Source organism: Vigna unguiculata, chromosome 5, assembly GCF_037176805.1.
Source record: "Vigna unguiculata cultivar grain cowpea cultivar isolate G323 ecotype 2 chromosome 5, ASM3717680v1, whole genome shotgun sequence".
Taxonomy (NCBI): Eukaryota; Viridiplantae; Streptophyta; class Magnoliopsida; order Fabales; family Fabaceae; genus Vigna; species Vigna unguiculata.
Window position 1 is genome coordinate 16,913,695 of NC_140796.1, and position 27,290 is coordinate 16,940,984.

General features: G+C 30.5%; 1 protein-coding gene, 3 non-coding genes and 1 pseudogene across 4 annotated transcripts; 4 read left to right on the forward strand and 1 right to left on the reverse strand.

Annotated features, from left to right (window-relative positions):
- Positions 1-530: 530 nt before the first annotated feature.
- Positions 531-6,096, reverse strand: LOC114183259 (adenylylsulfatase HINT3-like). The gene is made up of 7 exons (XM_028070200.2): positions 5,749-6,096; positions 4,421-4,476; positions 2,423-2,480; positions 1,669-1,735; positions 1,247-1,302; positions 1,083-1,136; positions 531-973 (listed from the first exon to the last, which is right to left on the reverse strand). The coding sequence occupies exons 1-7, from the start codon at positions 6,085-6,087 to the stop codon at positions 839-841; spliced, it is 765 nt and encodes a 254-aa protein (XP_027926001.1). The 5' UTR covers positions 6,088-6,096; the 3' UTR covers positions 531-838.
- Positions 6,097-8,843: 2,747 nt separating this feature from the next.
- Positions 8,844-9,005, forward strand: LOC114186383 (U1 spliceosomal RNA). Its single transcript, XR_003605043.1, has one exon. It is a non-coding gene; the product is annotated as a U1 spliceosomal RNA (small nuclear RNA).
- A 2,569-nt stretch (positions 9,006-11,574) lies between these two features.
- Positions 11,575-11,737, forward strand: LOC114186394 (U1 spliceosomal RNA). The gene has a single exon (XR_003605053.2). It is a non-coding gene; the product is annotated as a U1 spliceosomal RNA (small nuclear RNA).
- Positions 11,738-17,695: 5,958 nt separating this feature from the next.
- On the forward strand, positions 17,696-17,854 carry LOC114186372 (U1 spliceosomal RNA). Its single transcript, XR_003605032.1, has one exon. It is a non-coding gene; the product is annotated as a U1 spliceosomal RNA (small nuclear RNA).
- A 4,937-nt stretch (positions 17,855-22,791) lies between these two features.
- LOC146886155 (uncharacterized) lies at positions 22,792-23,836 on the forward strand (annotated as a pseudogene).
- The last annotated feature ends 3,454 nt before the right edge of the window (positions 23,837-27,290 follow it).

The window sequence follows — 27,290 nt, forward strand, 5'->3', positions numbered from 1 at the left end:
TTACTAATAATTGTACAGGAAATTATCACATTGTAGTAGTTTTTAAAATTTGAGATTTTATTAAAAAAATTATCAACAGAAGATCAAAATGAATGAAATAAAAAAGTAATTAAGACATATTTTAATACTCCTTCAACGGTTTTCTTGAATTTTTTTTCTTTGCATCTGTAGCTGCAACATGAGATAAGTCAACATGGCTTTCCCAAAAAGTAGGGCAAAAAACCATGAAATTGATACTTGATGTGTCAATTTCTTTAAATAGTTCTTAAACATATAATTAAAACAAAAATCATTAGAATAATGCTACATAATTCCTCAAGTATTGAAAAGTTCTTCAAATATATAAATCCAGAAATCATGTTAAAATATTCATAAAATTAAAATATTACTTTTATTAATAAAATACACATATCAGCAGATCAACTTCATTAGAGATGCTTTAAGGGAGTGAAGATACTTGATACCTGGGTTTATGCAGAGAAAAGCATGGAGTCTTTGATATCAAAAGCTTAAGAATACTAGCATCAAAATTATATAAACGTCCTCTTATAGTAAATCCTTCTTAAAAATATACAGCAGATAAGTTAAAAATTTGACTGTACATATAGGAACATAAATAAAAGGAAAATAATACATGTACAAAAAAACATCTGACATAACCCTCGTAATCGATAGATGAGTAGTTGAGAATTTTTGGGTTGGGTTTAAAACAATGGTTCAAAAATCCCAACTACCCAAATTTTGAAGTTGAGTGTTACATTAGACAATTGTTATGCGCATGCATCATTCTTCTGAATGAAAATATAAACTTCTAAGTTACCACAGATGAATAATCGAACTAACTTTTACTTGAACAAAAATTTTCATTCTTGCTTTCCTGGCTCATGTCAGATGGCAATAACTGCTTCTGAATACGCGCTGCAAGCTGAGAAACTTTCTCATCATCTAAATTAACGCGTCGCCTTAGCAAACTCTAAAGTTAAAGTATTGTGTTATTGATTAGTACTCATCATCTAAATTAACATCCTTATAATACCATATATCCAGATGTATCAAACTTCGGAAAGGAAATGGAATTTTACCTCAGAAGCCCATAAACAATCGTATGCTTTACGGGGAATTATGTGAATATGTGTCTGAAAAGCACGTTTTACAGCAAAATTAGACACATTCCAAAACTTGTATAGTTTGGAGACCCTGATTCCATAAAAGTGCAAGTGACATTATAGAAGATCTAAAATCTTACATGATATATTACTTGGCCAGCAGCTGCTCCATTGTTGACCAACAGGTTGAATGAACCTGCAGGAATTCAAAACATTCTATGAAACTACATGGCATGAGATTTTAGATATTTGTTTAAACTTAGTTAAAAAAGCAGAAGTCAAGAATAAGCTAGTGCAGAATCTATTTTCAAAAACACCGAGAGACATGTTTAATGATAGAAAAAGATTTTTTATAATTATATCCAGACATAAGCAATTTCTGTTTTTGTAAGAATCACTTACTTTTCGTCACTTTTTTTGAAAGCAATTTATTTTTAAGCTTAGACAAACTCATTCAATATCTACCAGCAGAGTTTCAATTGAATTTTTTTAAATCTATGCCATATAAGAGAACTAACACATAGTAGAATTCAGATAAATGTACAAGTATTGAAGTACATACTGCAGCCAGTAGCCTTCATGATTGCATTGCTAATGAAGGGAACTTTTGAAAACATTGCAGCTACCACCTGTATAATAGCCAATCAGGCTAGGTAAATAAGAGCTTTGCAACACGTTTGACAAAAATAAATAATCAATCAGAACTGACACCTTTCACTTAATAACAAGAGAGAGATAACCTATCAAAACATAACAACCAACTAAGTTTCAAGATAGGGATGGCACAAATATTAGTAATGTGGAGCATTTTGGGTAAATAAACAGGAGCCTTTTGTCTCTATTGCACTTTACAGAGCAACAAATTTAGCAGAGTTTTCAAGCTTGAGGAAATTGAAAAGAAAAATGCTGAAACACTCAAAATCTCCATTATTTGGTTTATTTGTTCTCTCTCGCCATCATGCACTATTATATCCCTTTTCTGTGTCAACTAGGATACGACAAGGTTGACAATCATCTCAAAAGAAAAATAAATCCCTTCACTTACCCTAGGGTTTAGGATTAAGACTCTCAAACAAGTCATTTCACCGATTAAGTAGAGATATCACTACGCATGCATATCTTAACTTTAAACAATAAGAATATATTTAATTTCATTATTGATAACACCACTAACATCCATCCTAATCACCTTCACAGAAGGACTTTCGTCGAGAAGAAAGAATTCATTATTGAATTAAAATTATAGAGTAAAGTCAGTACAGAAGTTACAAAATAATAAAGCAAATCTTCTTGTGTACCTATTGAAAATTACTTACTGATGGAGGAGTAGCATCCAGTGAAGGAAAATGAGATTTTGGGATAATGAGGGAGTGCCTAGAAAACACAACGTAGAACTGAGAAGTAGATAAATAAAAAACACCATGCAGTATGGCTGAAAAAGTAAAAGGACTTGGATTGTAAACTTTTAGGCAAAGATGATTACCAAATCAAACACTATGGCATTGACAAACAAAGAAATTATCCAACAATCGCAAATTTAACCATGGTATTTAAATATTGTTTCAGAATTAAAAACAAATTTTACATCACTTTTCTTCCAAATTGAATTGCACAGTTAAGAATATTTTGTTTTGAAATACATCACCAGTAGAAGAAAAAGGCTGCATGACAGTTCTGTAATTAACTTGAAATAAAAACCTCCACTTGTTATGCAATTACCCATATTTTCTATTATTTCTTTCTCCTCAGCCAAATACTTCATCCCTACTATGTTCTTCAAATTTTTGTCCACAGATTCTATACTTGTATGACATACCCACTTAACGTAATGCTTTAAATCCTTGTTTCTCTTCCTTTAATTCTTCTTACGCTCATTTTATCCTCACAGAAAACAACCCAAGTAGTCATTGCAACCAAACTGTTTTTTTTTTTTTGTAGACTTGAGGTTGGAAACAGAGAATTGGGCATACTAGATGTATCTATTAGTGGCTAACTTGATCTCATGTTATTCCTTTGGTATAAAACAAGTAGGCATTAATATTTAAATATTTATGGGGAGCCCGTGTTAGAATCCCATAGCCATTACTGAAGATAACAGTCTAAGTACATCTAGTTATGCATAAGTATATTTTATTCCAATTTCCAAGAGAAAAAAGCTATTTGTGTGATGGATCATCCTGTATACAGAAAGGGTTATCAATGAGATGAAGCCCTGCCCCATGGCATGAGATCATATATTGTGATTGAGTAAAGAATTATCCATTAGATTATATCGCCCTAGGGATGTATCAACATCGGAGGGTATGGCCATCAATGAGATGAAAACTTCCAAGTTTGGTTGTCACAATTGTGAACAGTGTAATATTAAAAAAACCTACAACTTTCTTTTTTGGAAATGGTTATATTTCATCATCACATTTACACATTATTTTATGCTTGCTCAGTAAACAAAATCATCTTTACAATTATTAAGTTATAAATTCCTAACTTCTTATACATGTGCACATTTTATTTATTTTGTTTATATTATCCACCTTCGTTGCACTAGATGTGTCTTACTCGATTCATAAAAGGAACCACTAGTACCTTGCTGGTGTTTCCTTTTCCAATTAACTTCACATTGGTTAGTATGATTCCCTCCGTGAGTCTGAATGACAGACCTCTTCTATTGTTTTTAATCAGATTACAAATTTCAATGTTAGTGGGACCTGTAGTTCTCTCCGTTAACTTTGGGTAGGTCTCCTGTTTTCGTGAAAAGCTGACACTGCGTCTGTAGGAGATTACTTTTTTGGAAATTATCTTGGATTATACTTGATCTTTTAATACTACAAACGTTATATTTTTGTTGTTTCTGCTTGTTGTTCGTTGGTGGTTGTTGACATGTTGTGAGTGTGTATTTTACCAAGTGCTATCATTTATGAATGGTAATATTAGAGGGGAAACTATTGAAATTTTCAGCAAATCTAAAACACAATTTGTTTTGGGATATTATTTTGCTTAATGTATTATGATAGATTGGCTTACCAGGACAAGCAGTTTTCGTGTTAACTTAGATTGTGCACCAGAATGACTTCAAAATTGCATTGACATAAAGGAAGTGCAATGGAAAAGGATTGAAGACATTAAATATTGACTAAAAGAAGCAATTTTGACATTCAATGTCACAACACAAATATAAATCTGAAAAGACATGACTCTTATTTACTCAAGCTGTGATGTGTATATATATGTCCATAAAATAGTGAAATAACAAAAGTACAATGCCTTATGATATACCTATATGGAATTGCACCTTGAGACATATGACACCTTACCCATGACTCAGCGGACTTGTATCCAGTATGCATAGGCACATGTCATCTTCATAAAGCTGTTGGTTTGACAAAATATTAAGAAAAGTAAGGTCAAAGTTATGAGAAAACATGGTTGAAGAGTATATTAATTATAACAAAAGAGCAATGACAACAAATAAGTACTTGGGTTGAAAATGTAAAAGTAAACATGTTTGGAAGAACTACAAAGAGAAAATTCACAATTTTAAATACTTCCTGATGTCTAAGCATTAAAAGCTAACGTAGCCTTGTCCAATAATGCTACCACTATGCAAAAGATCCAAGGAACGGTTAAACCATTGTCCACGCCTGTAGTTTGCAACCTTACCTTGCATTTGCAAGAGGTCACTTCCAGAATTTGAACCTCGATTAGGTTTGCAAGAGGTTAACCCAGAGGTTAAGTCCTAACCTCTAGGTGGTCACGTGATAACGAGGCTCCCTTTAGTTTAAGGCCCTAAGCATCAACACCAACAATGGAAAACTCTATTCGATTGGGTGGAGCGTTCACAAACTTTTGCTAGAATAAATATCTGTATTTCAATTATTCATAAATTTAAACTAAGAAATTCCATCTATCAATACTTTTCAACAGTGGTAAAATCTCCAAGTTCTTGAAGCAAGGTTTCAATTATTAACAAAACTCTCCCCTCTCCCCATCTCTGTCTCTGATTATCACAGGTTCGGTATCAAACTCCAATCAATAAAATATGAAACATAACCATTGCCCCTACTAAATAAACACAAAATGTTTCATTTCATGTGTCCAATTCATAAACACAATAATATTTCACTCCATCAACCAAGGCATTTATGATTCCTTAGCACATATAAAGCTTGCACCATAAGGCTTAGCTATTATTATTATTATTATTATTAATATTTTTCCAGAAACATAGAGCTTATCAAACTCCATTTATGCATGTTTTGGCAACAAAATAAGCCAGTAAACACATTGAGTAGTGTTCATGTATGTTTAACCAACACAGAGTGATTCACTGAGGCAATTGGCTTAGCAGCTTTAGAAAAATGCAGAATCAATTATAACACGTCGCAAAAAAAAAAAAAAAAACCACCACACCGATGAAGTTGGAAAACTCATTGTACATGAATCATACAGCCCGTGCTCCAGCTTTTCACGATTCACAACAACAGATTGCTCCGTAAAAAAATATTCATGTCACGAACTAAAATCAATCAGTAACATTATCATTCGGAACGAAAATGATGCCATTAACTGTGCAGATTCTGAAAATTTTTGAACGAGGGTTTGGTCGTTGACCAGAGTTTTCAAAAATAAAAACAGTGCGTACCTTCAAAGCCGGTGATTGGCCACGAATAATGTTGCAGAAAACGCAGTCGTTTTGGGTGTCGGAATGAGGAGCACAGAGGGAAGGCGAAAGAAATGGAGCGGGAGGATCCAGGGGTAATCGGGTGGGGTTAAGATGGGCGCAGAAAACGGCAAGGCGTCGTGCCTGAACGGACATGGTATGGTGGTGGGTTTGTGAATCTATGAGTGGTGTTTGAGAGTGGAGAGAGGAGAATGGAAGGAAGAGAACATGATGGGGTTTGAGTTTTGGAGTTTTGTTTGAGTTGGTGTGGCTTATCCACAGGAGAGGACGATACATGTGGTGTGGAGGCTCAATCATCATTGGTCAAACCATTCTCGCTGCTGTTGTTGCTTATAACGGACAACAAAACAAATTATTATTAATTCACCCACTAGCCTCTCAAGGTACGTCAAGTGATAATTAAGTATAGATAAATGATTTTTTTTTTCAATTTTAGAATTATATAAGTATATTTATTTTTGTGGACCAAATAGAGCTAACTGATAAATTTTTGAAGAGTTAGAAGGGTTTGGTAGTTTACTTGCGAAAGATGAGTAACAAGTAAAATACGTCCAACCAGGGAACTAGGTTTATAACAATTTTATGAACTTAAGATATCCAGTACTTTATCAGTCTCTTAGTGAAGTATGAATAGGGTACTATTTTGTTAAACGTTGTTTCACCATTTTAACCAAGATTGACTTGACTTCTCTCATCTTTCGAGAAAGCTTGTAACAAATATCACGATGTGCAGGCACACTAATCTCTATTGAAGTTCATATTTGTGATAATTTTTTATTCTTCAAAGTGTATGCATATAAGTTTTTGTGGTAATGTTTTGTAAGCATCACTGATTTGTTAAGGTGTAATGCCAGCTGTCTTACCTAGGTATGTCACTCTATATTTTCATTTCATAATTCACTTAAGAGTGTCTGTATTAGCAGCATGTTTATTTTTATCATATTTTAAACAAAATAAGTCATTGTCGCTTCACATATTTTGAACGGTTCGATGCAGATTTTATGAAAGATGCAGTTTTTGTATTCCAAACATCTTCAAAGAATAAATATTCAATCCAAAAAATATTTAAAATATAGATCAGATTGAAATTTAGATTGAATAAAATGAATTTTAAATAAATTGGATTAGACCAAAAGCGTATCGAATTAAGAAATGTGGATTTTTGTTCACCCCTATTGCTAACAAAGCCTATCTCTAGATCATCTTTCATAATATAAGACGTTAACTTAAGATAGTTCATAATCCTACCATAAGTTTAAGAGGGAATGTCAGTAGTATTACATAACTACCTTGAGTCTATTTTGTATGGGTTATGTTTTCTCTTGACTCTCTTTTAGTTTTTCCTTTACCTATATATTTCTATAGACATCTACCTGTAATACATAGTTCTGTGAATAATGCAATCTTAATTTTCTAGTTTCCTTATATTCAGGAAACTGAGAGGGAGCTTGGTGGGTTCATTTGAGATGAGTTGGTCTGAGTCCGATCAAGTTAAGTCTAATCAGTTTGGGTCTGATCGAGTTGAGTTAGAGCATATTTTGAACAATTTGTAATCAGCATAGTGATAAAGAGGAAAAATACTTTGTAAAGCCAGAGGAACTTTGTGAAATTTGAACAAATTAAAAAGAATTGTAGCAAAAGAAAAAAATAAATATTATAAAACTAAGTGTTGAAAAGTTAACCCCATGTAAGATTGTTGGGACAATTTCCAACTAAAGAATTAACAAAACAGAAAACATAAAAAGATCAGAATTGAAGAAAATCCAATCTATCTTGATGTCAAAATCAAGATAAGTAGATTAGCGATAAAAACATAAAGTTCTAATTAAGAACTTCGATAAAATTCTCATTAAAAAATCATTCAAATTCCAGAATGAGCATATTTTAAATACAAGAGTCTACTAAAATACATACATATTACGGACCTTGTACTCATGGCCCAAACACTATGAAGGATCATTCAACAACCTCTTATCTTAAAATTAGAATCTTTAAAATATTTGATTACAAGAAAAATAAAAACATATACAAACTTAATACAAACAAATAGAGAAAAAAAATTAGAAAGTTCAATAAATGTCCAAAACAAAAAATTACACACAAATATAAAATTTTTATTTTAACTAGAACGTGGTACTTAATAAGACCTAATCCATAATGTAATAACGACTAAGGACCAAAGAACTTAGAAGAGCCTCTGGTAGTTTACTTTCTGGCAAAGAGATGTTTAACTTGGCAAAATGGTGAATTTATCTTCATTTACTTGGGGTCAACTGTTGAGAATTTTATAGAGTCAAAGACAGAAGCTAATATGTTTTCTAAGTTGTAAAATTTGTCAACTGTGAATAAACAGTGAACAACAATTAAAATATGTCCAAACAGGGAATTATGAAAGTTTGCAGTTTTATATGTTGCTGAGTATCAATATTTTTGAAGTATTTTGATCTTTTGCTAAACAATTTTATTAACAAAAGATCTTCTCCTCCTCCAATACTTGATCAGTCTCTTAGTGAAGTATGAATAAAATACTATTTTGTTAAACATTGTTGCAGCCCTTATGATAATTTGGCTTGACTTCCCTCATCTTTCAAGAAATCTTATAGCAAATATTACAATGTGCAGACAGACTAATCTCTATTGAAATTCATATTTGCGATAGTTTTTTATTCTTCAAAGTCTATGCATATCTGTTTTACCATGGAAGAATACAAAATATAATAACAACAAATGGATATCACTATATTTCCATTTCATAATTCACTTAAAGAGTGTTTATATTAGCTGCATGTTTATTTTGATCATACTTTGGACCATACAAATCATTATAGCTTCACATATTTTGAACTGTTTGATGCAGATTTTATGAAAGATGCAGTTTTTGTATTCCAAACATCTTACTAGACATTTGAATTAGTTTCACAATAAAACATCTTCTAAAAGAACCTGCAGTAGCATAATGAGGCCAATGTAAACATATTTGAAGTTCCACATCGATATATACAGTAGAGTGTTAAAGAGTATGAACTATAAAAGAAATACTTGTGGCATTGGAAAACATACTTACCTGGATGGGGTTTTATGAGCGATCAAGAAGGCTTATGGCCTAGGGCAGTGACCTTCATTGCACAAAGAAGGGGTGTTGTTCTAAGGTCTACCCTAGTGGTGGAGCCTATATCATAATTTGTGGTAGAGGGGGCTTGCGTCCGCGCAGCTCCTACTATTTAGTTTCAATTGTTTGTTTACTTATTTGCTGTTCATTAGTTAGAGTCTTTATTATAAGTTATGTATCACATCTAGTCAAACTTGACCAAACAAGTAAACAATGAGTCAGATTAACTTGTATTGGTTCTAACCTATACATCTAGAGGAACATCTCATATAAGACTCGGTAAGATTAAAGTCCAGGACATCATTAATTTGACCTTCTGAGAACTTTGACTTAATTGAGCTTCAGAGACTCTTCTGCAGGTAACCCCTCCCAGGTTCAAGGGACTACATGTTAAGGAGATAACGGACTACATGGTAAGGTGACGCTTGTACTTAACTCATCTTATTTGTTCTCTGCAGGAACAAATTACTTAAGTAAGTTTTCTTATAGATGATCATGTCATACTGGACATTTATTAACTCTTTATTTATAATCTTGTAAAATTATTCTCGTGTCTGATGATATATATTCATAATTTCCAACAAATTTATGATCAGAGATAATTGTAGGAGTAAATTCTAAGTATCTTAATACCATTTTGTATGGGAAGGGAAAAGTTATAATTTTCCATGCTTCAATCATATACACATGATCTCATAATCTCCATAGTATGTATTGTTGAAGTGTACCTGGAGAGTGTGGAGGCATAGCATGTGGATAACCACGTAAGGCAGGGTAAGCTGGTGGATAGATATTGAATATAAATAACAAAAAGAAAAAAGCTATTAATAATCCACCACTAGGCTATGAAATTATGTCAAGTAATTAAGCATAAATAAACAATATTTTTAAAATTTTCAATTATTATCATTCAAGATGATTAAATATCATACGTCAGTCACTCTTGGTTAAAAAATCAAAATATTATTTAAAGTGCGACAATTAATAATTAGATTCAATGTTGAATCGAGCACTTATCCTAAACAAAAAATTTTATTTAGTAATTAAGATTCATCTGTTTCTAAAAAGTGTACTAGACCAAATATCATGAAATTTTGACTTCACCTATCTAATCTTCATTACAAAAAATAATTGATGTGACCTACAATAGAGCATTCTTTAGAATGCAAACACCCCTAACTAAAAATGTATATATCATTTTAGTGAAACTACACAAAGAAAAAATGCATAATTAATATTGGGATAAAGAAAAAAGTACCTTAAAGATCTTAAGGAATTTTGTGAATTTTAAATAAATCGAACAATTGAGAGAAAATAGAAAATATTGTAGCAAAAGAAAAAAGAAAGATCACAAAATCAAGTGATGAAAAATTAACCTCGTGTAGGATCATTCTAGCACTAGCCAACTAAAGAATCCCATATCTATCTTGATTGATATCAAAATCAAGAGAAATTGATGAATAGAAAACGATTTCTCACTTAGAACTAGAAACTCAAAAATGACCAAAAATTCTAATGAAAAACTTAGATAAAATTCTCACTTAAAAAAATGATTCAAATTCCAAAATAAGCAAATTTTAAATACAAGAGTCTACGAAAGGGCAAACAAGGCCTTCTACTCATGAGCCCGAAGACTATGAAAGGTCATCCAACAAGCTTCTTAAAATTAGAATATATATAAAGTATTTAATTACAAGAAAAATAAAAACAAATACAAGACCTAATACAAACAGATAAAAAAAAAACAATTACAAAACTTAATAAAGATCCAAAACGAAAAGTTGCATACATATGATATTTACATTGAGAGAAACTATAAAAAGATGTAAAAACTTCATTAGAAGAATATTTCAAGTGTTATGCTTTGTTGTTCTGTCTTTCTTTATATATATATTTTTTAAATAATCTCATAAATAGACTAGAGTCCCCTAAATGCTTTAGTATTAATATATTTTTTTGTTAATAAAAAGAAATCATGTGCACCATATCTGAGGTTATTTAGAGGTCATTAGGCCAAGTCATCTCTGTGATTTAGCACTGGTCACATTATAGTTGCCAACAATATATAAACATTATAGTTGTCGGTAATGAGTTATCCTAATGATTAACCCATTCTTATTCTGTAACTGATTTGGGAAAAATATCTGTTTCACCATGGAAGAACACACAATATAATAAAAACAAATGAATAACACTCTATATTTTCATTTCATAGTTCACTTGAGAGTGTTTGTATTAGCTGCATGTTTTATTTCATCATACTTTGGACCAAACAGATCACTATAGCTTCACATATTTTGGACTGTTCGATGCAGATTTTATGATAGATGCAATTTTTGTACGCCAATCCAAAAATCTTTCTATATATTTGAATTAGTTTCACAATAAAATAATGTATTTTTTCCCCAAATATTTAACTGAGTTTATAATCCCCACAAATTGACCTTGTCTGCTGATTTGTTTTAAATGAGCAACCTTGTATAGCAGCTCAAGTCGAAATATTTTGGATTAAAAATGATCTTGACATTTTTGTATCTGTTTTTTCTTAACCAAAAAAACAGTTCTTCGGAAGAGAACTTGCAATCCCACAGGTAGGCTAATGTAAACTTATCTTAAGTTCCACATCGATATATCCAACAAAGTATTAAAGAGTATAAGCTATAAAGGCACTGATTACCATACTTACCTGGATGGGGTGAATGAGTGATCAAGAAGGCTCATGACCTAGTGCAGTGACCTTCATTGCACAAAGAAGGGATGTTGTTCTAAGGTCTACCCTAGTGGTGGAGCCTACATCATAATTTGTGGAAGCAGAGGGGGCTTGCGTCCGCGCAGTCTCTATTATTTAGTTTAAAGCATTTACATATTGGTATTTGTGGTTATAGAAGCATTGAATTTGATGTGTCCGAATTAAGCATTGTATGTTATCTAAGTTTATCAGCAAAGAATTCAATTGCATATTTGGAATTTAACTGCCTATAATCTCGTAAATTAATCTTTTCTGGTATTTGTGAATAATTGTAAAAGTAAATTCTTAGTACCTTAATACTAATGTTTTGGAAGAGAAAAGTAGAGATGTTAAAATGAGTATCAATCCGTCATTGGTTTGAGCCGTGGTTTACTTAATTTACGTGTTTGAGCCGGGTTGAGGGTGGGTGACCTACTTAACCCACCGACACTTTTTTACAATATTTTATTTATTTATTTATTTAATAATTATTTACTACTTTTAATTATATAGGTTCACAATTTTATAATTTCATATTTTTAAACGTTTGAATGACTGGAGAATTGAGAAAAGAATATTTTCTTTGACTTTGGATAATACATCTACTAATAATATTCTAATCAAAACTTTAAAAAGTGAGCTTGTTTTACAAAATTATTTGGTTTGTGATGGTGAGTTTTTGCATATTTGTTGTTGTGCACATTTTAAACTTGATTATGCAAGAAGGATTGAAAGCTCTTGGTGATTCTTTAGATCATATTAGGGAGAGTATAAGTATGTTAAGGGTTTTGAAAGTAGGATGATGGATTTTAAACAATGTATTGAAAAATTAGGAGACATTGATGCGAAGATTTCTTTGTGTATAGATGTTTCTACAAGGTGGAACTTTACTTTTTTGATGCTTTAAAGTGCCCTTAAATATCAACATGTGTTTGCAAGTTTGCACTTGGTTGATGAGAATTATAAGTATTGTCTGTCTGAGGAGACATGGAAAAGAGTAAAAAGAATGTGTTTTCTTGTTACCCTTTTACAAGATTACAAATATAATTTCTGCCACAAGCTACCTACATCAAACTTGTATTTTTTACAAGTGTTGAACATCCAAACACTTTTAATGGAAAATTTATAAGATGAAGACCAAGTTATTAGAGATATGGCTAAAATGATGATGGTAAAGTTTGATAAATATTGGGATGAATATAACACTTTCCTTGCATTTGGGGCAATTTTAGACCTAAGGATGAAGTTGGAAACATTGGGATATTGCTATGAGAAGATAGACCCTCTTACTTAGGAAGCAAAGTGAGAGAAGATGAGAGAAAAGTTGTACAAGTTGTTCTTTGAATATTGCTCCAAAAATGACATTTCCCCTCTCATACATCATAAGCATACTAATATGTTAACAACATCATCCTCAATTAATTTTATCAAGTCAAACACTCTTTATGTAAGTCATATTACCTTCTACTAAATTAATTATTATGCATATACATATTAATTAAACTATGATTTTTGGTTTTTATGTTAGGAATTAAAACAACGTAAGCTTCTAGCTTTTGTTAATATGGAAAGGAACCAACTTGATATATGTTTGGATGAACCAACATTGGATGTTAATATTACTGAATGTATGGATGCTCTTGAATAATGGAAGAATAATAGTCAACATTTCTCAGATTTGTCAATCATTGTTAGGGACTTGCTAAGCATTCCAATCAATACGGTTGCATCTGAATCTGTTTTCATCATTGGTTTAAGAATCTTGAATAAGTACAGAAGTCGTCTATTGTCAAAACATGTTGAAACAATAATTTGTACTTACAGCTGAAATCACAAGTTTCGTGAATATGGTAACTTTTGTAATTCAAATTCTGACTTAAATATTTTCAACAATAATTTTTATATTGTAACTTGTTTTTTGCAATTCCATGTGTTCTTTTAAGATGATGATATTGATCAAGATGAAAGAGTTAAGGGGAGTAGTTCTAAGGGTGCATCTAATAATCCTGTCACTGTAAAAAAAATTGAAGGTGAGTTGCTTTTAATATAAATTACTGATAAATGTTTAATGTATAAGTAGTATTGGTAATGAACTTGTGTGTACAGTCCTCTTCATGTTTCTGAATCTTGCCTACTGATCAATATAAGGTAAATTTATGTTTGTTGCATTTTATGGTTACTTGATAATCAAAGTGCGTTGTTGTTTATTTGTGTTTGTTTGTTGTCGTTGGGATACATCCAGAATAAGTCCTGTTTGCTGATAACTATTGCCACTGTTTCATATTATTCTTTCTTCCTTCAAGCCAAACAATGTTCTTCATTTATCTATCACAGTGATGCAAAACCACTTGCTGCTTAGATGCCTTAATAAAGGGCTCATCCATAGTGTCTTTGTATTTGTAGATCGTTGATTACTACGTACCAGTGTGACATTAGTTACATGAGAAAAAAAAATCTTATATAAATTTGAAGGTGTGGATGAGACAGAGGAGTTATGATTATGCTAGGTAGACAGTATCAGTGGCGGAACTTGGACTAAAATTGTAAGAGGACCAAATTAGATTTGTTATATATAATTTTTCTTTAGAAGAAAAACTATTCATTTTTTTCTCTTCATTTCTTCTTCTTAAAACAAACACACATAATAGTAGAATTCAAAAAAATATTACTATCATTCGCTATTATATCATGCTATTATATCATGATACCAATTCATGAATACCATTTTAGACAAGTCATTCGTATCTCATCAATTTGATTTGGTGGTATTGTCAAATTTGATGTCGTTTTTCCCAGATCACGTTATAATAAATTGTTAAATTTATTATATGTAACTCTAAGAACTTTAGATATTTGTTTTATATTGTCTTAAATTCTTGGTTCTTATTAAATTTCTCAAGTTTAGTTAGCCTAAATGCATTTCTTTTTCATCTTCATCACAAATAGGGATGGCAACGGGGCGGGGCGGGTACGGGTATCATGATCCCATCCCCATCCCTATAATAAAAATTCATCCCCATCCTCATCCCCAAACCCAACGGGTATACAACTTTTGACCCATCCCCATCCCCACCGGGTAACGGGTATTTTCTTATACCCATACCCATACCCATTTTTTTATTGTTCCATATATCAATTAAATATTTTTTATAAAAAAAATTTAAAAATCACACCAACGGAATCATGATACTATCAAAATATTCAATATTAAAATAACATACTCTTTTTGATTTTCATGATGTCAAATATTAAGAAAAATATTATAATAGTATAAATCTCAAATTAAAGTATCAAATAACAACTAAATAAAATTCAAATAATTATATAAAAGCTAAAAAATTACACATTACTAAAATTTTATAATAACCAAAATATTTATTAATTTTACAAATGATCAGTGGTTTCATTTGCATTCGATCCACCTACACATAGAAAAAAAATGAAAAATTAGATATGATATAATAATTGAAATTGAAAATTTTAATTACTAGAATATAATGTACCTTCTTCATCAGATTCATTATCATAAAGGAGTAAAGATAATTAAATGTGTGACCCAAATTTGAGAATATCCATTTGAACATAACATAACGGAAAAAAAAATGTATAATTAAGATTATGATAAAAGGAAAAGTACCTTGAAGATCTGCTTAAACCTTAAAGAACAAGCCAAACAATTTAAAGAGAGTAAAAAAGTGTATAACCAAAGTAACAAAAAGAAGAGCTACAAAATAAGAGTCAAACATTTTCATGAAAATAAATAAATAAATAAATAAAGATAATCAAATGTGTAACCTAAAAATTATTTCATAGAATGAAATTGAGGAACACCTATTTGAACATAACCATGTACAGAGAGTAAAAATTATGTAATAAGAAGAAGAAAAATTACCTTCAAAATTAAATCTTGAAAAACAAACCAGACAATTGAGAGAGTAAACAAAGTGTATAACAAAAAACAAAGAGAATGAGAAATATGTTATATATATATATATATATATATATATATATTATATTATATTATATTATATATTATATTACTATGTATATATATATTATATGTGTGGATATCTTATGTTTATATATATATATATATATATATATATATATATTTATTTTAAGTATATATTATATTATATTATATAATAATATAAATATAATAATATATATTATATTATTATGTATATATATTATATGTATATGCATAGATATTTTATGCTTTTATATATATATATATATATATATATATATATATATATATATATATATTTCTTTTAAATTTTTATAAATTTGTAATGTTATAAATTTGTTTATAAAAGATCTCACTAGTTAAATGATTAATTTGTTTTATACGTATATATTATATATATTATATTATATTATTATGTATATATATTATATGTATATTATATTATATTATATTATATTACATGTATATGTGTAAATATATATATATATATATATATATATATATATATATATATAAATAAAAGTATATTTTATTTATATGTATATATATTATATTATATTATATTATATTATATTATATTTTATGTGTAAATATATTATTTATTTATATATATTTTTTAGATTATTTAATAAATTATAAATAGTTTAGTAATTTAAGCGGGGACGGGTATTTGGGCGGGTATATATATATCCCCATCCCCATCCCCATCCCCAGTTGAAAATTTCGGGTATTACCCATACCCATACCCATACCCAGTCAAAGCGGGGATTCCCCGTCAAAACGGGGACGGGTTCGGGTGATACCCACGGGCACGAGTTTATTTGCCATCTCTAATCACAAACCTTCCTCGTTGAAAAAAAGGAATCAATTTTTTTACTTTTTATCATAATCTTTATAATATAAATTTATCACCTCTTACCTATTTAAAAAAAATAAAATTTATATTCACAAATCACAATTATCACAATGCAAAACATAACAAAACTCATACTACTTTAATTAAATAAGCTATACTGTATAAATTCAAAACTTAAAAAAAAATGTTACCATAGGTAGCGAAAAATACAAAATCCCTAAATTTCATAATTAAGGGTTATAATAATTTAAGAAAAATTATAATTAGGGTTCATACCAATTTCATAAAAGAATCCCTAAAATTATAATTAGGGTTTATATTAATTTGTGATAAACTTAATTGGGAAGAAACATTCTAAAAAGAATCATAAACTAACATACATACATCATAATAAGATACTAACATTGATTTGTGAGAGATCAAGAATGTATACATGAATCTCAATCTATGTGTTTCCAACCTCTATTTTCCAACCTATCTATTTGTATTTATCTCTTTTCATACACTTTCATGATAATTTACACGGTGAAAAAATCTTATAGTCAGAAAAAAAAAACCTAATCTCTTTTATAAATTAATGTCTCTATTAATTTATTTTATTTTATCTTTTATTATAATTTTCCATAATATAATTTTAATATAAATAATATATAATATAGTTTTAAAAAATATATAAATATATATAAAAAAAATTCAAAAAAAATGGGGGAGTCGTGACTTCCCTGTCCTATCCTAGTTTCGCCGCTGGACAGTATGTTGTCCATTGGGAGCTTTTACATTTTTTTTTTTGGTTTTGGTCTGTTGACGGTGGTGAACTTATTTTCTTCGTGCGGTTTATTTGCTGAGATTTTAAGATTCGCAAGGATTGAAAAAGCAATTCATTCATGTCACTATTTTTCCTTGTCTGACTCGCCTCTCTCTGCCCTGTCCACCCAACTCTTTCGTGACTTCTACTTTATTATTTTAACTTTGATTAGTATCAATTAAAACAACCATTTGGTCACATCATAATATCGTATGCCTCACAAAAGTCTAAACGTTTTGGATTTAGCAACAATCTTTTAAAAATTGAAACTGCCATTCGTGATCATTACTCCACGAAAAAATAAACAAAAACATGATGAAATGAAAGAGTATACATGCATTAAAGAGTAAACCCTAAACCCATGAAGTTCCACATCGATATATCCAGCAAAGTATTAAAGAGTATGAGCTATAAAAGAAATACATGTAGCATTGGAAATCATACTTACCTGGATGGGGTGAATGAGCGATCAAGAAGGCTCATGGCCTAGGGCAGTGACCTTCATTGCACAGAGAAGGGGTGTTGTTCTAAGGTCTACCTTAGTGGTGGAACCTACATTGTAATTTGTGGCAGAGGGGCTTGCGTTCGCGCAGCCCTTACTATTTAGTTTTAAGCTATTTAGTTAGTATTTTGGACTTTAGTCTTTGAACCTATGCTTCTGACTTAGGTAGAGCGTCATGCTGGGCATTTATTAACTCTTTGTAATCCTGTAAATTAATCTTTTCTGCTGGTGTGCTTCATATGAACAAACAACTATTTTGATGACATTAAGCTTGTGACACCGAAAACCATACTTAATATTCTGTTGTTTCTATGGAAGTGTTATGTATTCAAGTTCTGTGCCATACATTCCCCATTGAATTGTGGAGTAGAATATGGTAATAGGTCAGTTTTGTTTTGTGGTTAAAGATGTCATTTTTTAATTTTATATTATTTCTTGTAGATAGAACAATATAAACCCGGAATCAAGAGACTTCAAGCTTCTGAGGCAGAAATTAAAGCACTATCGGTTAATTATGCAGCTATACTAAAAGAGAAAGAGGTATATCATGGGTAATTAATTTTCTACATATATGTACCTGTAGTATGTTGAATTTTCTTATGTTGAACTGTTGGAGCCTACTTAGTGTTGAACTATTGATAATTTTCTCTATAAACACTTATAGTAAAACAAAATGATAAAAAAACATGAATTAAACTTCTTCTATAAGCTGAAATTAGTTCAGCTATTGATAATTTTCTTAGTTTTAATCTTAGTTATATCCTATTATTCTGTTCAAAGCATTTACTCAGTTGTCATCTTGGTTATTGAAGCATTGAATTTGATACTTCTGAATTAGGCAGAGCCTACTCATTGTTTGTTCTATTAATTTTTCAGCATGAAATCTTGTAGCTTGCTGCTGGACATTTATTAACTGTTTATAAAGCAGTAAATTAATATTTTCTTCATGTCTTTTGAAATATTTATCAAGTAAGTTCAATAAAATTTATGATCAGAGAGAATAATTGTAAAAGTAAATTCTTCGTATTGAGAAAAGTTATAATTTTCATTACTTCAATCATATTTGGCTTGGCCCGCAGGGTTGTCTTGTCTTGCACAAAATAGGGCCTGCGGATGGCCCGTTAGGTCAGACCCTTATTATCACTTGTACAGGGAGGGTAAGTCGATGGAATCCATAACTTTAAACTTAACTCATCTTCCAATGGTGAATAAAGTTGTCAAGCTCTGCGTTTTGTTCTTTCAAAATACAACTCCACGTGCTAACATAAAAATATAACCAAATTTAGATTTTTTTATATCATTGCAATCAACAAATTCTTAATCAGACTAGCACATCACATCCAAATTATCATTCTATTTGTATACGAGGATGGAATTATTTATTCCTTGAAGTTATGTCCTTAGTATAAACCTACACATATGATTTCCAACGACTAAAACACGAATTATTTTTCATGCGTTTATGCTCAAGATCATGTTTTGGACACTAACCCTATTCAAGTTTATAACCCTTCACAATGGGAGTCAGACTTACAATCTTTCATATTGAATATCTCTAAAACTTTGTTAATGTAGGTCTCTTGAGATAAACCTAAATCATCTCAAGATTTTTTTTATTGATCTTAATGTCTGGTAAAACGTCTATCCTATATCTTTCATCTCAAAGTTCTTTCCTTTTAAACATAAAAAAAAATCTCTTTGTAGTCAATTTATTCTCTCAAAGTGAATCCTTTGGCAAAAAAGTCGTTTTATGGTTTCCCACAACTTTACTTTTATGGTTAATGCCGACATACAATTATCCATGGGTAATTTTCCATCACAAAAAACACGTGTGTAAATTGTTCTACAACCTGTCATCTATGGGTAATTTTCAACGACTAAATTTCTGTTGGTAAAATTAGTGGTTAGTTTAAATCCTCGGGTAAATAATATACATTTATTCATAAACCTATATATTGAGTGTTATCAGTATACCTATAATGCATTAAAAGTTGCAATCACTTTTTAATATTCAAACAATGTTGAACACAATATTATTCAATCAGTTTAATAACTCGGATAGTACCTTCTTTGGTAAGGGTATGTCAATCTGGTCTCTGTTTTTAAAAAAAATGTCAATTGCATCCCAACTTTTTTAAAAGTGCCTTAATTAGGCGCCTTTCAGACAAAAATTACTAGTGTCATTAATGGCGTGCCATGTGTCAATTTTTTGTTTTTTTTAAATTTTTTATTTTATTTTTTTGCAATTTGTTTGTCATGTGTCAGGTCCTTAGTGTGACACATGACATTGCTAGTGTCACATGGCAGTGCAATGACATATGTCAGTGTCACTGTTAGATGTGATTGCCTTAATCTCAATTGAATCTCCATATATATGTCTTCTTGATTCAGTTTTGTCCCTAGTGATGTATCTTTGATTCAATTTTGTTTCAATATTTTTTTAATAATTAAAATATTTTTAATCCATTTTTTATAAGATTAAAACTAATTAAATATAAATGTTTTTACAAAATTAAGTACTGATATTTATATTGTCTCTCTCTAATTTCAGACCAAATTTATTATTTGTATAAATATTATACTAATATTTTTTTATTAAAAATGACTTTTTAACATATTACATTATTGTACTATTAACTCATGTTTTGTTAATTATTATTATTTTTTTTCAAAATAGAACCATATTATCTATCTCTAATTTGAAACCAAATTTATTATTCGTATAAATGTTATACTTATATTTTTTTATTAAAAATGACTTAATAAAATAACTTTTATCGCTAAATTTTAATATAAATATCAATACTTAAATTTTGTAAAAATATTTATATTTAATTAGTTTTAATCTTATAAAAAATAGATTAAAAAAATGTTTTAATAATTAAAAAAATTGGGTCAAAATTGAATCAGAAATACATAAGTAGGAACTAAATTGAATTAGTGAGACGTATATGAGGACTAAATTGAAATCAATTTGATAATGATACTGACACGTGACATTGCCCTACCACGAGGTATTGATAATGCTACGTGTCACACTAAGGACTTGACATGTGGCAATTTTTTTTTTTGCAAAAGAATTAAAAAAATTAAAAACACCACAAATTGACATGTGACATACTGTTAACGACGTAAGTAATTTTTGTTTGAAAATGATATAATCGGGACACTTTTTTAAAATTTGAGATGCAATTCACACTTGTTTAAAAGCGAGGACCATATTGACAAACTTTTAACAAGTGGGTACCATCTGAGTAATTAGATCTTATTCAATCATAAGACAATTCAAAATTGATTTCAAATTCTCAATCTTCCATCAACAAATTTGCCATTAGCCTTTTGTATATGGATTTGCTTAAACACCTCATCAATATGTGCATGATGACCGAACTCCTTTGCCTAAATATCTAATAGCTTAAATACCTCATTCAAGCATAATTTAATACAATATTGTCCAATTGCTTAAATATCTCATTGAAGCATTATCCAGTGATATATAATAGAAATTAATTTCAACTATAATCCAAAATCATATCCAAATATAATCCAAAATCAGTTTCAAACATAATCCAAAGGATCATTTAAGTTTTTTGTACTTGCCATGCAAATGACATGCTCATGAGTGTTATGGAGCCAATTGGGCGTAAACAACCACCTACCTTGTAAGTTTGATATTTTTGGGCTTGTATAAACTTGGCATAAAACATAGGTGAACTCCATTGGGATAATACAAAGTTTCACACATCATCAAATATCCAATAGGGCTTCTTTCTTGTTTTACGTGCTTCCATGAACACCTTTGATAGTCTATGTGAGGCTTTTTAGTGGAAATTCTTTTTTATCCTCTCCTCATCTTTAGGTCTTCAATTAACTTTCCTCTATATAAAAAAAAAATTGTTCTTAATACTAAACTTTATAAAATCATGACATTAAAGAAACAATAACACCTTTAATTAAATATGATTATTGATTCACCCAACCTAAGCCTAATCTAACACACATTCTTTAATATACAAAATTAGTAATAACTTTACATTTACATTTCATATAACAGTCAATTTATACCAAAAGAGATGTTGAATATTCCAATAAAATACAACAATCCTAATCTAAGAATGAAAGAAGTAGTGGTGATGTTAAATAAGACATAAATTACTTTAAAACTTTTGAAGAAGACGTCCCTTTCATCACCCTTCATTGAACCCCATGTTATCCATGGAGCGGGAGGATATGAAGATAATCAGGGTCAAGCTAAGATGGGTGCAAAAAACGACAAGTCGTCGTGCCTGAACAAACATGGGTTTGAAGCTCCAATACACCCTTTTTTTGGACTTGAGTTCTCTCATTTTGCACATCAAAATCATTGGAAGCCATATTCTCTATCAACTCCTTAGCTTTTTCAGGGGTTTTTGATTTTATGATAACTCTAGTTGAGATATCTAACATCAACTTTCTCCGCACTCTCAATCTCTCCAAAAAGATATTGATTTGTGTTGGCTCATCAAATCCATGAAGAAGAGTTTTTGTTAGTTGTTTTGGAATGCTCTTTTATTTTATTATTATTTATTTATATTTTTGAATAAGTAAAAGTTATTTTCCTATTTCTTAGGAATTAAACAAACCAGTATTGAATTTGTTAAACGTGACCTACATTGTTTGTGGTTAGTTACTTTCATTTTTTATATATTATTTGAAATAAACAAAGACAGTGTATCCCACTATTGCAACGTTAATTATTCTTTCATTGCAACAATTTGCACATACTCTATTTTATTATGTATTTTACTGCAATCACAATCATATAATACCATCAATTTGTATCAGAGCTCTATTCTCGAGGGTTCTATGAATGGAAGTTGCATCAGGTTTCTCTACTCCGCCTATCTTTGATGGGGAGAACTATGACCTTTGGCAGTAAAAATGGAGTCTTACTTAGAAGCTTTGGGATTTGTGGGAAGCCGTAGAAGAAGATTATGAAATACTTTCATTGCCTGACAATCCCTCCATGACAATCCCTCCATATTCACTAGGATCATGACTTATAAGTTATTAAAGTCAATTTGGAATTACTTGAAGAAAGAGTATGCAGGGGATGAGAGAATTCGAGGCATGCAAGTTATGAATTTGATGTGGGAATTTGAATTGCAAAAAATGCAAGAGTTTGAGACGATTAAAGGTTACTCAGACAAATTATTAAGCATTCTTAACAAGGTTAGACTGCTTGGCACTCAATTTTCTAATTCTAGAATAGTTGAAAAAATTCTGGTTATAGTTCCCGATATATATGAAGCATCAATAACCACATTGGAAAATACAAAAGATCTTTCCAAGGTTGCCCTAGCAGAGTCATACATGGTTTACAAGCCTGGGAGCAAAGAAGACTTATGAGGCAAGATCACATGGTTGAAGGTTTTGCAAGTAAAAGGTCAAGGAATTGGAGCAAGTAAAAAGAAAAACTACAAGAAGAACATATTTTCAGGTAATAAGAGTACTGAAAATAATTATAGCAAGGAAAGGGTAAAAAGTAAAGTTACCCACCTTGTCACCATTGTGGTAAAATGGATCGCCCTCCATTTAAATGCTGGAAAATACCTGATGCAAAATGCAGCAAATGTAACAAACTTGGTCATGAAGCTGTGATTTGCAAAGGAAAATTTCAACAAGATGTTGATGCTGAAAGTAGCTGAACAAGAGGAGGAGGAAGACCAACTCTTTATTGCTACTTGTTTCACAAGTATTGATTCAAGTGAAAATGGGTTAATTGACAGTGGTTGCTAACCACATGACTCATAACAAGCAGGTTTTCAAGGAATTAAAGATCACACAAACTTCAAAATTCAGAATTGGCAATGGACATTATATAGCAGTGAAGGGAAAAGGTACAATTGCAATTGAAAGTTCTCTAGGAACAAAGCTTATATATGATGTTTTGTATGTTCCAGAAATGGACCAAAATCTGCTAAGTGTTGGTCAATTGATGGAGAAAGGCTCTAAAATTTATTTTGAAAACAAATATTGTTTGATAAAAAATGCCTCTGGTCAAGTGTTGCAACTAAATCATGACAAGACGACGAATTAAAAAGAAATTGATTTGGAAAAAGATATTAGAAGTCGTCACCATAGTTTATTATGAAAAACCATAAAAATAAAAATAAAGTCTGCAAAAACCAAATTTAGGGTCCGGGAATCAGTTACGCGTAGGGAATGTATTAGCACCTTACAACGCCCGCCCGCCCAAAGGTGATACCTTTAATTGATTTTGTAAAGAAATGTGTTTATTTTATAATATTTATTTTTCCCAAAAATAAGAAAATAAATTGAACAAATATATGTTTTCAGTGAAAGGGACTTCACAAGGGTTAAAACCTTGGTCCTACGTGTTTTCGTTAAAAATGAGAAATCAGGACTATGTAGTTCTTTATAAAAAAGTTTGATTAAATTATTTAATTTTTGAAAGTTGCTTTTTTGTAAAATGAGTGTCATGCGACGCATGCGGCCATGTTGACACCAAAAATATTTTTATACTTTGTATTTTTGAAAAGGAGTGTCGTGCGACTCGAGCGGTCGATTAGACACTAAAACATTTCTATATTTTTTATTTTGAAATGGAGTGACGTGCGACACGAGCGATCAATTACACACCAAAACTATTTTATAATTTTTCGTATTTAAAAAAAAATGTTGTGCAACGCTAGCGGTCAATTAGACACAAAAAATTTCTATGATTTTTTATTTTGAAATGGAGTGTCGTGCGACACGATTGGTTGATTAGACACAAAAAATAAAGAAAATAATTTTATTTATTTTTTATTTATTCTTATTTTTATCTTTTTTGAAAACTATTTTGATTTTTATTTCAATTTAAAATACTTTTATTATTTTAGAAAATGACGTGATTAAAAAGATAAAATTCGAAATAGAAAATAGGGGTGCATAAGTGAATATGTGGGTGCAATCAGAAAAAACTATACACGTGAGAACGAGGTGCATAAAGAGAAACACGTGGTGCATAAAGTAAGCACATCCTAGCCTAAAAAAGAAATTAAAGGAGTGAGGTTTATGTTTAGTGAAAACGCAGGTACATAAGATAAAATAAAAACTAAATGCAAAGGGTACTGAGAGTGCATGAAATAAACAAACATAAATAAGCAATCCAATAATAAAAGGTGCGAAAATTAAATATAAGGGGTGCCTCGTGGAACAATACAATTAGTAGCAAGCCTCTGGCACATGCATACACCATTCTCTAACACACTTTGATTATATTTCAAGTGAAATCAAAGGATTTATTGTCCACAATCAAAACCAAACACGAAAGCCATCCAATTCCATTCCATTAATAAATAACGCGTTCAGCAATGAGTAAGAAAATGCCTAATCACCTACTTAACCAATAAATTAATTAACATTCTCAAAACAAACCTAACCACTTAAAACCAATAAATCCATTAATATTCTCAAAACAAACCAAAATTGACGTAACTAATTATATATATATATATATATATATATATATATATATATATATATATATATATATATATATAAATTTAACATAGGTATAAAATTTATTCCAACTTCACGTTTCAAATAAAAAAACAAACAAACCAAATTTTATTATAGAAAAAAGTTAACACACACCTAATACCAATTTCACGTTTCAAGTCAAAAGAAAAAAACAAACTCCGGATTAAGCCACTGTATACGCCCTTTCAAATAAAAACGAAACAGGTTTAAACAAAATTCCTCCAAATGAAGGTTTCTCATCTAAATAAACATGAATCTTCATCATCCACTTAAACATAATAGACCCCATAAGTTTCCAAAGCCCAATATTATTAATCTTAAATTTTAACAGTCATTTTCATGGAATACTTCAACCAATCCACACACCCTAAATTAAGTTCAACCCCGTGCAAACACGAAAGAACAAAGCAAATATTATGCAATAAAGCCCACAATCAGAGTAAGGAAGAAATCAAAGCTGAAAGGAAATACGGGAACCTGGGGTTGATCTGCTTGTGTCACCCGGCGGCACGATGCTCACTGCTAGGTGGTTCCTCAAAAGAACCGAGAAGACAGGAATAACAGTATGTGTCGCTTGGCGGCAGTTCATCGTTCTGCCAGGCAGTTTTTGGAAAAATTTTAGAAACGCAAAATTCAAACGATAACAGAGAAGGATCATGCAATAACATATTGTACATCATACATTTAATCATTAAACAACCAAAACATCGTTAATTAGCTCTCCTAACCTGGATTTCCTTGCTAAAACTTGAAGGTTCTTGGCTTCTTCTTTGATAAAAAATGGATATCCTTGCTTTCCCCCACTTTAACTCTCCTTCTCACTCAAATATCGTAGTCCACTCTTTGAATTCTCTCTCCTCACAATACTTACTAACAACAACAACCTCTAATTTTCTTTCCTTTTTCCTCTTAATTGACCAATTACCAAGATTTTCGTGGTTTATGGATTAGTCGACTAAATGCAGTAATTCGCAAGAATCAAAAAGTATCTTATATTTATAATAATTTAATGAATAGTCTATACACCAAGCAATTGCTTCTTAATCGTAAAATAGTTGCACAAATTGCTATATTAAAAGAGAATTGTCTTTTTATGATTGCCGATAATATCATAAAAACTTAAAACCCCTTATTTACTGCAGGAAGGTATAGACTAGAAATTTGTTTATTTTGATAGCTTTATCATACGATAAAGCTATCAAAATAAACAACCATGCTTAAAAAATTATTCTTCGTTACCTATTATCTTTTTTATTCCAACAAAAAAATCAAATGGAATTAATTTTTCATTTTCCCCTCTTTAAAAAAAAGTTAAATAAAAAAGGGGTTCCCACCTTGGATAGGGAACTATGCGAGTGACCTACCTAATCTTATTGTAGAAATTTTCTGGATCAATGATTAGACCATGCAAACTAGAAATGCTTTTTCTTGTATAAAGGAAGGGATTACCCGATCCATTTCTATATCGGTCATGATATATATAATAATTCGAGCACCCTTTTCAAATGCATATCCAATTTTTGCACAACAGGGTTATGAAAATCCTCGAGAAGCAACCGGTCGTATTGTCTGTGCCAATTGCCATTTAGCTAATAAGCCTGTGGATATTGAGGTTCCACAAGCGGTACTTCCTGATACTGTATTTGAAGCAGTTGTTCGAATTCCTTATGATATGCAAGTGAAACAAGTTCTAGCTAATGGTAAAAAGGGAACTTTGAATGTGGGGGCTGTTCTTATTTTACCGGAAGGTTTTGAATTGGCACCCCCCGATCGTATTTCGCCTGAGATTAAAGAGAAGATAGGCAATCTGTCTTTTCAAAACTATCGCCCTACAAAAAAAAATATTCTTGTAGTAGGCCCTGTTCCTGGTCAGAAATATAATGAAATCACGTTGTTTCTTTGCCCTTTCACATTCATGCCAAAACTAATTTTGGCAAAAAGATAATTTAGTTTAGGTTCACCAAGGTTGGAACCCATACCATACCAATGTCAAATCAAAGCACAAC

Excerpts from the sequence above, each read along its gene's own strand:
- LOC114183259 (XM_028070200.2), bottom strand. The coding sequence starts at position 6,087 with ATGATGATTGAGCCTCCACACCACATGTATCGTCCTCTCCTGTGGATA. Across the intron at positions 4,477-5,748 it reads GCCAATCACCGGCTTTGAAG|CTTTATGAAGATGACATGTG; the intron begins GTACGCACTGTT and ends TCAAACCAACAG. Across the intron at positions 2,481-4,420 it reads ACAAGTCCGCTGAGTCATGG|GCACTCCCTCATTATCCCAA; the intron begins GTAAGGTGTCAT and ends TGTGTTTTCTAG.